This window comes from Elgaria multicarinata, chromosome 6 (genome assembly GCF_023053635.1).
Source record: "Elgaria multicarinata webbii isolate HBS135686 ecotype San Diego chromosome 6, rElgMul1.1.pri, whole genome shotgun sequence".
In the NCBI taxonomy this organism is placed as follows: Eukaryota; Metazoa; Chordata; class Lepidosauria; order Squamata; family Anguidae; genus Elgaria; species Elgaria multicarinata.
Genome location: NC_086176.1, coordinates 80492752 through 80505033, shown reverse-complemented (window position 1 = coordinate 80505033; position 12282 = coordinate 80492752). Strand labels below are relative to the sequence as shown.

The following is a 12282-nucleotide window of genomic DNA, read 5'->3' as shown; positions in this document are numbered from 1 at the left end:
TATGTAATGCCAACCCTGATCCACAGCATTCCCATATCCTTCCAAGCTTACATTATTACACATGTAACTGGGATGTGGAAGCATTCTCATGACTTAAAAAATTCGAAATGGAAGTATTTGTTTAAAAAGCTGGTATGACAAATTCCTTCATTTATTCGGTAACCTAATGATGGTTAAAACATAAGGGTAAGCTAAGAGGAACATGCTAGAAACAAGGCCTTCTTTATTTTGGACAAAGGAATATGCTCGTAATTAAAGACACATTCATTAAGTGCATAAGTGACTAAATAAATAGGAATTGGCTAAAATATGATAATTTAGCTGGCATATGCTGATTTATATGTATAAATTGAAAATTTAGAAATAATTACTATAATTTAAAATACCAAACATCTCACAATAGTGAGTACAAATGTAAGCAGGTGACCTGTGTACCTGCTCACTCAGTCTATTGCTGATGAGAAACTTCAAGGCCCTTACTCTGCCTTCTCAGAGTTTCTTATGGCTCTTTAACTTTAAACTTGATTTGCACGGGATAATCCTTCAAACAGAGGACACCTTCAATAGAGGACTATCTTCTGACAGACCTTCAAAGAAGGCCATACATGCGCTAATGACTTAAGCAGCACGTCCTGAGGCCTATAGGTTTCTGGGCATACATAGTGGAACAAATAATAATCTACCATATTGAGCAAGAGGACCTGCTACATTCAGAGAAATAATAATCCAGTAATTCTGTGCTAATATTGAATAGAAACTTGTGTGGGTTCTTCGGTGCATGTCGAGGCAGCATCTCATTAATTTTCAATGGAAGTTAGAATGCTATTTTTTTCTTTAAAAACTGTACCACATATGTTAATAATTGTAGTGTGTAACTATGTACACGCATGCAGATAGATTCAGAGACCGAACACTTTAAGAATACTGCCTTTGTAGTTTTATAACTTTCTTTCATCAATGAAACATCTTTCACTTAAACAGTAAGCTGCTACTTCAGGCCACTTTCTACAGAGCAGTTATACTGGATGTAATAGCACTACTTCAGAGTAAGTGGTTTGAGGATTTCAGACATAAGTCTAAAAATAAAAATCTGGGACAGCTACATATTAAGTAAAGCTGCAGGAAGAAACTAGCATTGCCATTGTCAATATTTAGCAAGTGTGGCATTAATTTAAACTTCCTTAGAACTGCACTGAAATATATATTAAGTCTACTGCAAGCATTCTGCACAAGCCAAGAATATATTACAGTCATATTGAACATCCACAGCCAATGAAGGAATTTATAATGAAGAACAAACCTACACTGAATCCCAAATAGAACAGAACAAAAACATCAAAGATGCTTAAATCAGGAACAGCAAAATGTTTCTTCCCTTGGTAATCTCAAGTAAATCATTTTTGTTTGTTTGTTAATTTATGGGTTCCTTCTTTGAAAGAACCCCCCCACACACACACACCGTACAGTAATACTTGCTGCCCAAAAGCAGTTTATCAATAGTACATTTCATTGTCTATAAACTATCTGCCATGTAAATAAGGAAGAGTGTATTCTTAACCATGGGTGGTATAAATAACTTCAGGCCAAAACAAAAAACAGACAAATCACCCCAAATCCCAACATGTTTAGCTGTGCATTCAATATATGTTAACAGTGTGTTGTTCAAATACGTGCGATTTTGAAAAAGTCCACCTGCTGCAGGAAATCAGTGTGACTTTTCTCATGAAATTCTAGACATTTGTATGGGGTAGAAAAGAAGCAAATTCTATTCACTGCTCTCTGTTGAACTTTCATCTCATGTATTTATACCTCAACTGTATGGTTATTACAATTGTTTCACTTCAGCACAAATTATGTCCTTACCATCATGAGTAAATAGGACTCCTTAATAAAAGAATGAGATTTCATTGAACATGGGTGGGAGGGTGTTGTTGCATTCACCACCTGCTTGTGGGTTTCACACAGACTAGATGGACCCTTCTACACCAAGCAGGATATGACACTTTGAAAACGGTTTGAAAACTGTATATGGAGTGTGTCCCGGGCCCCAACAGTTGTCACTACTGTTATAAACTGGTTTAAAGCAGTAGTGTAGATCCTGCCTTGGTCTGATCCAGCACGGCTCTTCTTACATCCTTAGATAGTATGCTTGAAGACCAAAGACACAGCTTTATAGTTCCATTGTTTTCTCCATTTTGTTTACACTTGTGGTTTGTAAAGGCTACCTTCACAACTTTTGTTCAAAAACTTTCCTTCCTGTGGATGTCAGGCACTAACAAATGAAATTCCAGGGGTTACTATACATATACAGCAGCCTCCCCCAACCTTGTCCCTCCCCAGTATGTTGTTGGACTACAACTCTCAACATTCCTGCCCACCATAGACAAAGGTTTCTGAACAACCTGTTGTCACTACATTTCTTAGCAAATAAGCACACCTTTATTATGCTGTTTATCCATACTAAGGTTCACCTTGGCACCACCTACTTCCACAGGGTATGTCCTGGGTATGGCTCATGCTATGCTTAAGAGGCATCCACTTTCCTTATATTGCTCCTTCCCCATCAGGGGATCTAATGACAAAGAGGGATGTTTTACATGTGATGTTGCTTCCCTTCTTCAGAAGCAAGTCTTTTTAAGGATGACTCCTCTCCTAGCTCCTCCCCTAGAATATCTGCTTCCATGGCAGGGAGAGGAGGCTACAGCATTTCATGTGAAGCATTTACATGTAGTTTCAGCATGGCTCATTCTCCACCAACCTCTTACTTGTGTGTAAATGGCCCTGATAAGTGTGAACTGCACATGTGCAAAGAACATCACAGGAATTTATCAGCGTAAGAGGGGAAATAAGTATTGTTCTGTGGGGGGGATGCATGGTGCAGTCATAGCACAAGATTATAGTTTAAACAGGAATAAGGATATTCTTAGATGTAAATATAAAATATCAGAGAACAAAAAAAGATTAAAGAGCTAATCTAACATTAGGCCAAGACAATGTTGGGCTTTGATAAGGATATGTCAGGTAGGAAACATTGTATCATGAACTGTTTATCATTTTCTGTTTTTTAAAAAAGAAAATGTAAGAATAATAAAGTTTCATATGCCTTGGCCAGCTTACTTAACACAGGTCTGAAAGGTGGAAAACATTTAATCATTTTTAATATATTAAACTAAAATGAATGAATTACTATTCTGAGCTTGGAAGAAACATTTGCCAAACTGTGAAAATTCTAGATTGAGGCATGTGGAGATGTTCTCTGTGGTGACATCTACTTTGTGCAGATGTTTCTACTCATAGTCAACAGTTTTGTCAATCTGAAATTGGGCACTTTGTAATAGGATTGTAATGGAGAAGATTCTATTAATTGAAAGATACATTTTCTTTTCCATGGTCTTCCTTTGGAATACAGACAGGGAAACACTGTAAATCAAGCTCTGTAACTTGAATCGGACAACTTGAATACCAAGGCTGACCACCCAACTTGCATGATTTTCAATTCCTTTCAAGCCAGTTTCACAAAAAAGAAAAAGGAAAAAAAGGTCTTATTCAGTATTGCCTTCAAGAAAATGAGTTGAGTAATTTATAGCTTTATGCGAGATCAATTTGTGTGTGGTTTTTATTGTTTTTTTAAAGTTTACTGCTGAAGGGAATGTAAAAGTTCCCCAGATGTCTCTTAATTGTGGGAGAGAAAACAAAAACTGTTCTTTGATTAAATATATATAGAAGTGGGGCTGTAGAAAATATATTCAGCAATATATTCATTAAAGTTTTATGTTTGAGCCAAAGGTAAGACAAGGATATGTCAGCTAGGAAACATTGTGACATGTAGTGCAGTGCCGAAAATTCTTATTATTCCATATTTGGCATTTTGTGGGGGGGTGGGGAAAAAAAAAAGAAAACTCTGGTGAAAGAGGCTGGGAGACGTGAGAATTTTCTCCTTGGGGGGTGAGACAGGGTTTCTAGATACCTTTTTAAGTGTAGGAAGTTTTGAGGGTGTCTTCTTTTTTATTTTATTTTTAAAGTACACCCCCCCAGCACTTGGAGGAGCCCAGGAATTCTTCATAAATGCCCATTGGAGATCATGTGATCTTGTCCTCTCCAATAGGCATTCAGGAAGAACTCCTAGGCTCCTTCGAGTGCCAGTGTTTAAAGATAAAGAGTGGTTGAAAGGAAAGAAGACCCCTAAACAACCAGCTACACTTTTAAAAGGTATGTGGAAATGCTGTCCCCCTCCTCAAGGAGAAAATTCTCTGAAATTCTCCCTCTTCCTGTGAAATAGGCAAAAGAAACCTTGCCTCTTTCACAGGGAGAGAAAAAGTTCCCAAAAATAGGGGGCAGGTTTCAGCACAGCATTATAACATGGCCAATCTTAAGATTTCTATTTTAAAAAACCAAAGAAGAAAAAGAACATATTTTCACCTGCCTTGCCCAACATAAGTCCAGGAGGGAAAATAATATAAAAATATAATCTTTTTTTAATAGATTGGTTTGTTTTACTTAACTGTGTGTTGTGTCGCTATGTTCCTTCACAACTACATTGGTGTCATTGGGCCCGTTCCAGATTTCTTCTAAGCAGAGAGAGTAGAACATGCTAGCAACTTTCAGTGGTTTCAGTTCTTTCCCAGATGGTGGGATCACAGATTCTTTCAGGCCATTTGGCCTGATAAATCCAAACAGTTCTTTCTAAGGAGATTTGGAAGACAAAATGCTTTAGCATAATGCATTCCCTTCCTCCTGGTTGACAACATGACTGATAGAGGGTCAGCAAAAGCCATATAGTTTATATCATTAGCTTCTCATCTTGTGTAGCCCCTACCCCCTCCACATTTTAGTAGACAAAAACTGGAAGTTTCTGGTGAGCTGCAACAGGAGAACAAGCAGAACAGGGCGGGGGAATGTAGTCAACAGAAAGCCAAAGCCAGGGGTTAGAAGACAACGAGGAGCTGGCACAACTGAGATAGCTAAGGCAGAGAGCAACAGCCAAAGTGTCAAGGAAGTTTGTCCATGGTGGCAGGGACTGAAGAGGGCCTGGCAAAGATAGAGAGAACGGGAAGCACAAGTTAAGAGGTTGAGCAGAAAGGGAGGACATCAGAGTGCATTCGGGGAAGCTGACAGATAACTGAACAGGCTTGTGGGAGAAAACAAGCTAAGTGCTAGAGCAAGGATGCCATCCAACCCAAGCTGATCTTTCCGACTTGAGAGTAAGTGAGAATATGGACTTACGTTTGCAGCCCCCTGAATAAGGCCTTGAAAAGATACAGGCGGAAACGCACCGGGCTCTTCAACCTACAAATAAAAAGTTCAGCATCCTGAGAATTTGCTTCTCCCTTTTTTCACCTTTACAAAAGAAAAGGAGGAGGAAAGAGAACAAAACTTTGTGTTTTATCTGCTCTGGGTAGATTAAGGTTGTGACATGCATCCACAATCCAGAACAACCATGCACAGTTGGTGGGGGGCAGGTTGGTTCCTTTTAGCGGGTCTAATTTTGAAGGCCATGCATTTAAAAAACAAACAAAAATAAACCTTGGAGGTTTCGCTAGGGAATACTCGGGTTTTGTTGTTGTTGTTTGCTTCCAAAATTATTGGCACAGGACCTTTGAGTTCACTATTAGATGAAACTGAGACTTTCCTCCAAACAAATGTTTTAAAATAATGGGTGACTGAAGGATAAAAGTAAAATATAGAAGAGCTGATTGAATTTTTAAGTAAATTTTTACTAAGCTTGAATTGTGTCTATATAGTCTAAAAGTGTCATCTATATGTTTTACTCAGACATAGTCCCACTGACTTCAGTGAGATTTACTTTTGCATAACTAAGTATAGGATTGCAGCCTAAATATCTTTATTTTTACTTTACTTTCTAAGGAATATTAATTTATGATAGACTATACATGTAATGGGGTGTGTGTGTGTGTGTGTGTGTGTCCGCATGTATGTTTACCTTGGTAGCTGATATCGTTAATAGTTTATTCAACTTATGAATTACATCTTCCTCTTTTTTCATAGACTATAGTATCTCTGATGAACTATGTGGCTTGAAACAGCTTTTTAATATTTATTTCATGGTATCATGGTATTTATTTCATGGTATCACAAAACTGAAAATAACAATGAAAATAATATTGTAGTGAAATTTTAGAAGTGTTTTAAAGGAGCTGATTTCTAATGGAAGGACATCGAGTTTTTCATCTGTTTTCTTTCAGTGCATTTGGTATTACTATGACTATACTACCCATATCTAAACAGTTGCTAAAAATATTATTAAAAGCTCTCTTTTTTTGCAGATCAATTACATGGTGTTTTGGATCTGTTTGGTTACCAAATTCATCCACCTGAAGCAGATGAATCCCCTACAGATGGTGAATCCACACATGATGAACCCTGCACGGCAACCCCTATTGACTCTGAAGAAATATTCATTCTGGAGCCTTTCTACCCATTTCCTGAGGAGGACGAAGAAGAAGACTGTGAAAATACTACTGATGTCACAACTCCCCCAGCTTTGCAATTTATCAATGGGAAGCAGCAGGTGACTACTGCCCCTAAAGATACAAAAGCTGAAGAAGCAAGGAGTGACCAAATTGAAAGTTTAGCACATTCCAAAAATTTAACATTTTCGCACATCAATGAAACAAACCTGCTGTCTGAGAACGAGCTGTCTGCCACAATGCAGCCAAATGAATCCACTGAAATGATAGGAGAAGCTGTAGTTACACAAAAGCTAATGGCAGAGTCCGCCGTGACAGAATTTGTCTTCAGTGGGGATTCAGATGTTTCTACTACAGACAAAATCCTTGAAATAACATCTCTACATGCCCAATCTTTAACAGACACAACAAAGAAATTAACACAATCTGAAACAGATTTTAATCAAATCTTAAGTAAACACCCTCACATTTTCTCTTTAATTAATACTGAACACTCAGGTGATTTTACTGCCAACACTGAATTAAATAGTAATGCCTTTTCACACACAATGATGACAACACTAAAAGAACATTCTAAAAGTTTTTCTGCTACAACTTTTGCTCCAAATGGGTTACATCCTTCCACCACTGTACCCTTAGGCATGGAAGATAACACAATGTCAGAAAATGAAGTTTCTGTTTTACAAGATGATTATAAATCAACAGTTAGATCTGATGTACTTTCTTCTGTTAAAACCTCATTGGAAGCAACCAGAAGTCCTAGTTCAATGTATATTCTTGAAAGCTCTGGAAACTTTCAAGAAGAAGATTCAGAATCTGCAAGTGTGTTAGTAAAAACAGCAAGAACTACTGAAAAGATTCCTGTTGGAGAAATTTTCTCAGATGTTAGCAAACAAATTCTTACCAAAAGTACTCCAAGTGTCTCACAGCCTTCTCCTTCTTTGTATGAAGAGACTACTTCTACACTTAAACAAACTTCCATAGAAGCTATTACTACTCAATCTGTTACTGAATTAAATGCAGAAGAAGAGGAGAAGGAGAAGGAAGAGAGTATGAGCACCATTTCTTCAGCTGCTGAATATTCAACTACTGTTGAGACTGGAAAGTTGCTGTTCAGTAATGACTTCAAGAACATTACTGATAATGTCAGAGTTGTGAGCCAAGAATCCATAACCATCATCAAAACAATATCAGTGACAGACGTTCCACCTCTCAAAACTGAAGGGGCTGCAGAGAAGAGACTGCCTATAGATGAAGAATCTGGGGATGGATCTACAGATGATTGGAGGAATCCTGGCAGAAACATACTTTTGGGGGGTCCCACAAGCAAAGTGGTAAGTACTGACTCCCCGTTTATAGACCCAGGTTCTGGAGAAATCGATGTTATCACTCAAGCTACTGCACTGACTTCATTCCCATTGAAGTCCGGACCTCGAAGCACTGACAATCAGCTAAAGGAGATAGACATTCCTAGCACACATACATCACTTTTGAAATATGCAATAACTGTTGATCCTACAATGCAAGTATTAGGTATTGAATCACATGGGGAGGGCATGGAAACTAGAATAGAAGGTGAAGTATCAAAGAATGTAACTGATCACCAAGTAGCTCTACAACATGAATTAGATACAACTGAATTGTTGCCATTAACTGAAAAGTCCATTGTGGAAGCCACTGAAGAAGTGATAACATCTCCACCAGCAATGGAAAAGAAAATGGACTTATTTGAAATTATTGGTGTTACAGCATCTGTCACGCCTTTGACAAACATTGCCCCTGACATCATTGTGACTCATGGTGACAAAAGTATAAAGTCAGTAACTGAATCAAGTAAAAACACTATAATTTCTACTAGTACTTCTACAATATTAAAAGATAACATAGTTCCACAAGAAGGAAGCTCTGAATTGATAAAAAATGAAACAATGGAATCTGCTCAACCAGAAAGCACACAGTACCTGTCTCCAACAACCTTTGCAGAGAAAATTGGCATTGTGGATGTGGGTTCTGGAGAGGAAGATGACAGAAGTGGTGTGGTACTAATTCCTCATGATCCATCAGAAAGAGTAATTAATACTAAATTCCCATTAGTCGAACAAGGTTCTGGAGATGTAGGCTCTTTTACAGATTCTCCTATAAAAACAACAGTTTTATCACAATTGCTGGTAGAAAGACTTGGAACTCAAACAATAAAAAATGAAAGCAGAGACAACAGCATGACGTCTAGGTATCAGGTGTATACAAATGCACCTGCAAAGTTAGACATAAGTAGTGCTACTATGATCATCTCAGCAAATACAGGAATTACAAGAAAAGTCTCTAATGTATCAAGCATGGAAGAGGAAACACCAGCTGAATTGGAAACAAAAGCTTTTGCTACAACCATCCCTTTGGAAGATGAAATGAATTCTGATGAAGAAAGTCCAGCTGAAACATCAGAGGAAATAGCACAAACACCTGCAGTGAAAACACAAGAATCTTTTGTTAAAAGTACAGAATCTATAACTAAACAGCCAGGAATTTCAAGTGGTTCTACATTTACCCCATATGTAGAAGAAATAAAATCTGATGTCTCTTCTGACACTGAATCATATAAAACCCTCATAACTAAGTCCAAAACATTTCAAAACAAAGTTGTAAGCACTTCATCAACCATTGGAGAGAAAGAAGAATGGTTGGTACAAAATATTTACCCTACTGAAGATAGCCACAAACCTTTCTCCGTGTCTGCAATGTATAAACCAGATAGCATGGCAATCAGTAATGCTCCATTGTTCTCTGAACAAGGCTCAGGAGATGCATTCTTCACTGTTCAATCTACCACTGTACAAGTAAGTTCTGCTATATTAAAAGAAAGTGCAAACACATTAAAACTTGATATTCTTCATCCTAAGAGATCAGAAGCAACTTTTGCATCAGAGAAAATAAAAGAATTTCATAGACACACCACTGAATCAAATGAAGATCCTGACAGTGAAATTAAATATCTGCACACTACAACAGAAGCATTGCCTGCAACAGGTGACAAAATAGTCTCTACTGCATCCACCCTGGATGTTCGAGTCACTGTCACTGAAGCATCTACCATGAGGCAACTCATTCCTGAACATTATCAAAAGCAAGAGGAAGAAAATACAGCATCATCAACAGCAGCTGTTACTGATGAAATTTCCAAAAGGCAAGCTTCTCATGTGATGAAACATGAACATGTAACTCCTGTTTCAGAATTATTGACTGGAACTCCTACTCTTAGAATAGCTAAAACACCAAAAACCACCACAGAGCCCAACATGTTGAGTGCAACAGGTCATGAAAGTTCTGGGGAAGGTTCTGGCTGGCTGGACATTATAGGAAAACATTCTGAATCATCTACCCAGTTGCCAAAAATTGAAATAACATTTGCATCTCATACCCCTGGTGAAAAATATTCAGAGGTTGTGGACCCAGACATAGCAGTGAATGGAACCCAGGTGGCACCAATATCATCACCCATCCACAGAGAAGAAAAGAAAATTCTACCAACCCTAGATAGTGACCTTTCAGAGACATTTGCAGATGAAAGTTCCACAAACAGCTTAAAAGACTATGAAGAACTTATACCAATTGTTGGTGACAAAAGAAATTATTCTGGAGATATTCCTAGCTTGATTGATGTTATTGAAGCAGGCCATGTACTAATATCTGATGAAACAACAATTATAGATGCCGATAACTTGAAATCAAATATTGAAGATATAAGTGGTCAGACGACTGTGGGTTCTGAGAGACGCCCAACACATGGCATTTATACTTCAACCATGGAAATTCAGCCTACAACACCTGATATTACTTTAACTGATGATAAATCTGACAGCTTTGGAGATAGAAGTTCTGTAACCAGTAAGTTCATATACAGTGAACCCATAATATCTGAACATACAGTAACATCAGATGATGGGGGTTCAGGAGATGTTTTACCTTTTACAACAGAAACTCCCATCTCTCAAGAGCTTCCTAAAATAGCCACTTTGCTTCCGACCACACCATTTTTTAGCAGTTCTACCATATTGTCTCCAATCAGCTCCGAAGTTGGTGAAAAGGACAAAGAATTAGCACTTGAAACTAAAAATACAGAATCCAAAAAGAAAATAGAAGACAATTCTGAATTACAAACATTGTCAGACAACCAAGCAATAGCTGATGAAAGCGAAATGGTTTCTTCCAGTGGGACTTTAGGAAAAGGACAAGTAGAAATGGATGAAAAGAAGCATGTGGCTCCGTCCCCTACACCACCATACCTATCTGTTAAAACAGGTCAAGCTTCCACAACACACAAGTCTGAAGAAAGCACTGTTGATTTGCCACTTGTCTCCCAAAGCCTAACGAAGTCTGAAAAAACAAGCCAGGTCACTTACAAAGGAATGAAAACTGCAGCTACAGAATCAATAGAAACAGATCCAGAAAAATTCCTTCTTGTAACTAAAACACCAAAATCACCCGTGACTGTCTATTTACTCAATGGTGTTTCTGAGTACCCTGAAGTATTCATGCCAGGTACTCCATCAACAGCTGATCCTGACAAGCACACTTTGTCAGTGGTTCAAACTTTTAAAGAAGCTAGTGCTGACATTGCAGCGACTTACAAACCTGACCTGAAAGAGCCTTCAAATGTTGCAGAGTTTCCGTTAGCATCTTCTCCCAAGCTGGAATTAGGGGGCAAGATCACAGAAAGCACAACTATTTCTCGTGGGCATTTAACAGAAATGAAAGAAAAGCCAACAGAGGTGATGCTGATTTCTGCAGAAGAAACCACTATTTCCAGGGAGTCTTTTTCAAAAGAAGCTGAACTGATAACCTCTAAACATCCAGGCACTGAAACTGTAGAAACTAGCTCAGAGGAAGAAACCTCTCCTGACAAAGTGAAGGAGCTAAATCAGTTAGATGAAAATAGTGCGGAGGGAGACTTGCCCTGGGTACACACCACGCCCCCATCAGTTCCACATGAGAGTAAAACAGGTGGAGTATTTGGTGTTGATGGGGAAGTTGATGCCTGGCCTATTTCACCCCCACCATCTATGGATACAACTGGGGAACCCCAGACTGTGCAGAAGGAGCCAACAACAATTTCTTCTAATGCTGCAACAAAAGGTCCAGGCCCTGAAAATATTCCTGAGTATAACAAGCAGACACAGAACATAGAGGATATAACCACGAATGAACTTGTAACTCTGCCATTTTTACTTCTGGATGTTACTAATGGATCAGATTTCCTGATTGGCACAGGTGGGGGTTCAGTTGAAGGCACAGCAGTTCAGATCCCAGGTAAGAGCTAAATCGTTTAATTGCATCCTTTTCTCTTCTGAAATGATGTATGTTGTTTTTATATGTAAATACTTGCCTACAGATGGAAAAATATGAAGGAAATAATGGCCTGATGTTTGCAGTCTTAGCATAATATGTGAATTGGATGATCATAGGTATGGTTGGCAGCCATTCCTATGATCACAACAGCCCTTTCCCAGGAATTACAGCTGGCTGTGTGTGGCTTTGCCTGGTTCACAAGTTACATTAGCCCATTGACATGTGTGTCCAGAAACACTCAGGATTGCTTGCATGAAAAATAATGTATTGTGTGAGCCATGCAACCTTTAGTTATATATGGCCCATTCAGAAGACACCTTAAACTATGGCTTTAACCACAGTGGTTAAGCCACAGAGCCAGGTTGTGTTCAGAAGACACCTTAAACCATGGCTTTAACCACTTTGAATAAGGCTTTTTGCTTCATTCACTGTGGTTAAAGCCATGGTTTAAGGTGTCTTCTGAACACAGCCTGGTTTTCTGGCTTACCCACCATGGTTAAAGCCATGGTTT

General features: G+C 38.4%; 1 protein-coding gene across 1 annotated transcript in view; it reads left to right on the top strand.

Annotated features, from left to right (window-relative positions):
* The window catches only part of VCAN (versican), a 149247-nt gene that overhangs the window by 84512 nt on the left and 52453 nt on the right, over window positions 1-12282 (top strand). Inside the window, exon 8 of the mRNA XM_063129648.1 lies at window positions 6285-11732. Within this exon, the coding sequence (XP_062985718.1) occupies window positions 6285-11732 (5448 nt within the window). The remainder of the gene's footprint in view (window positions 1-6284; window positions 11733-12282) is intronic.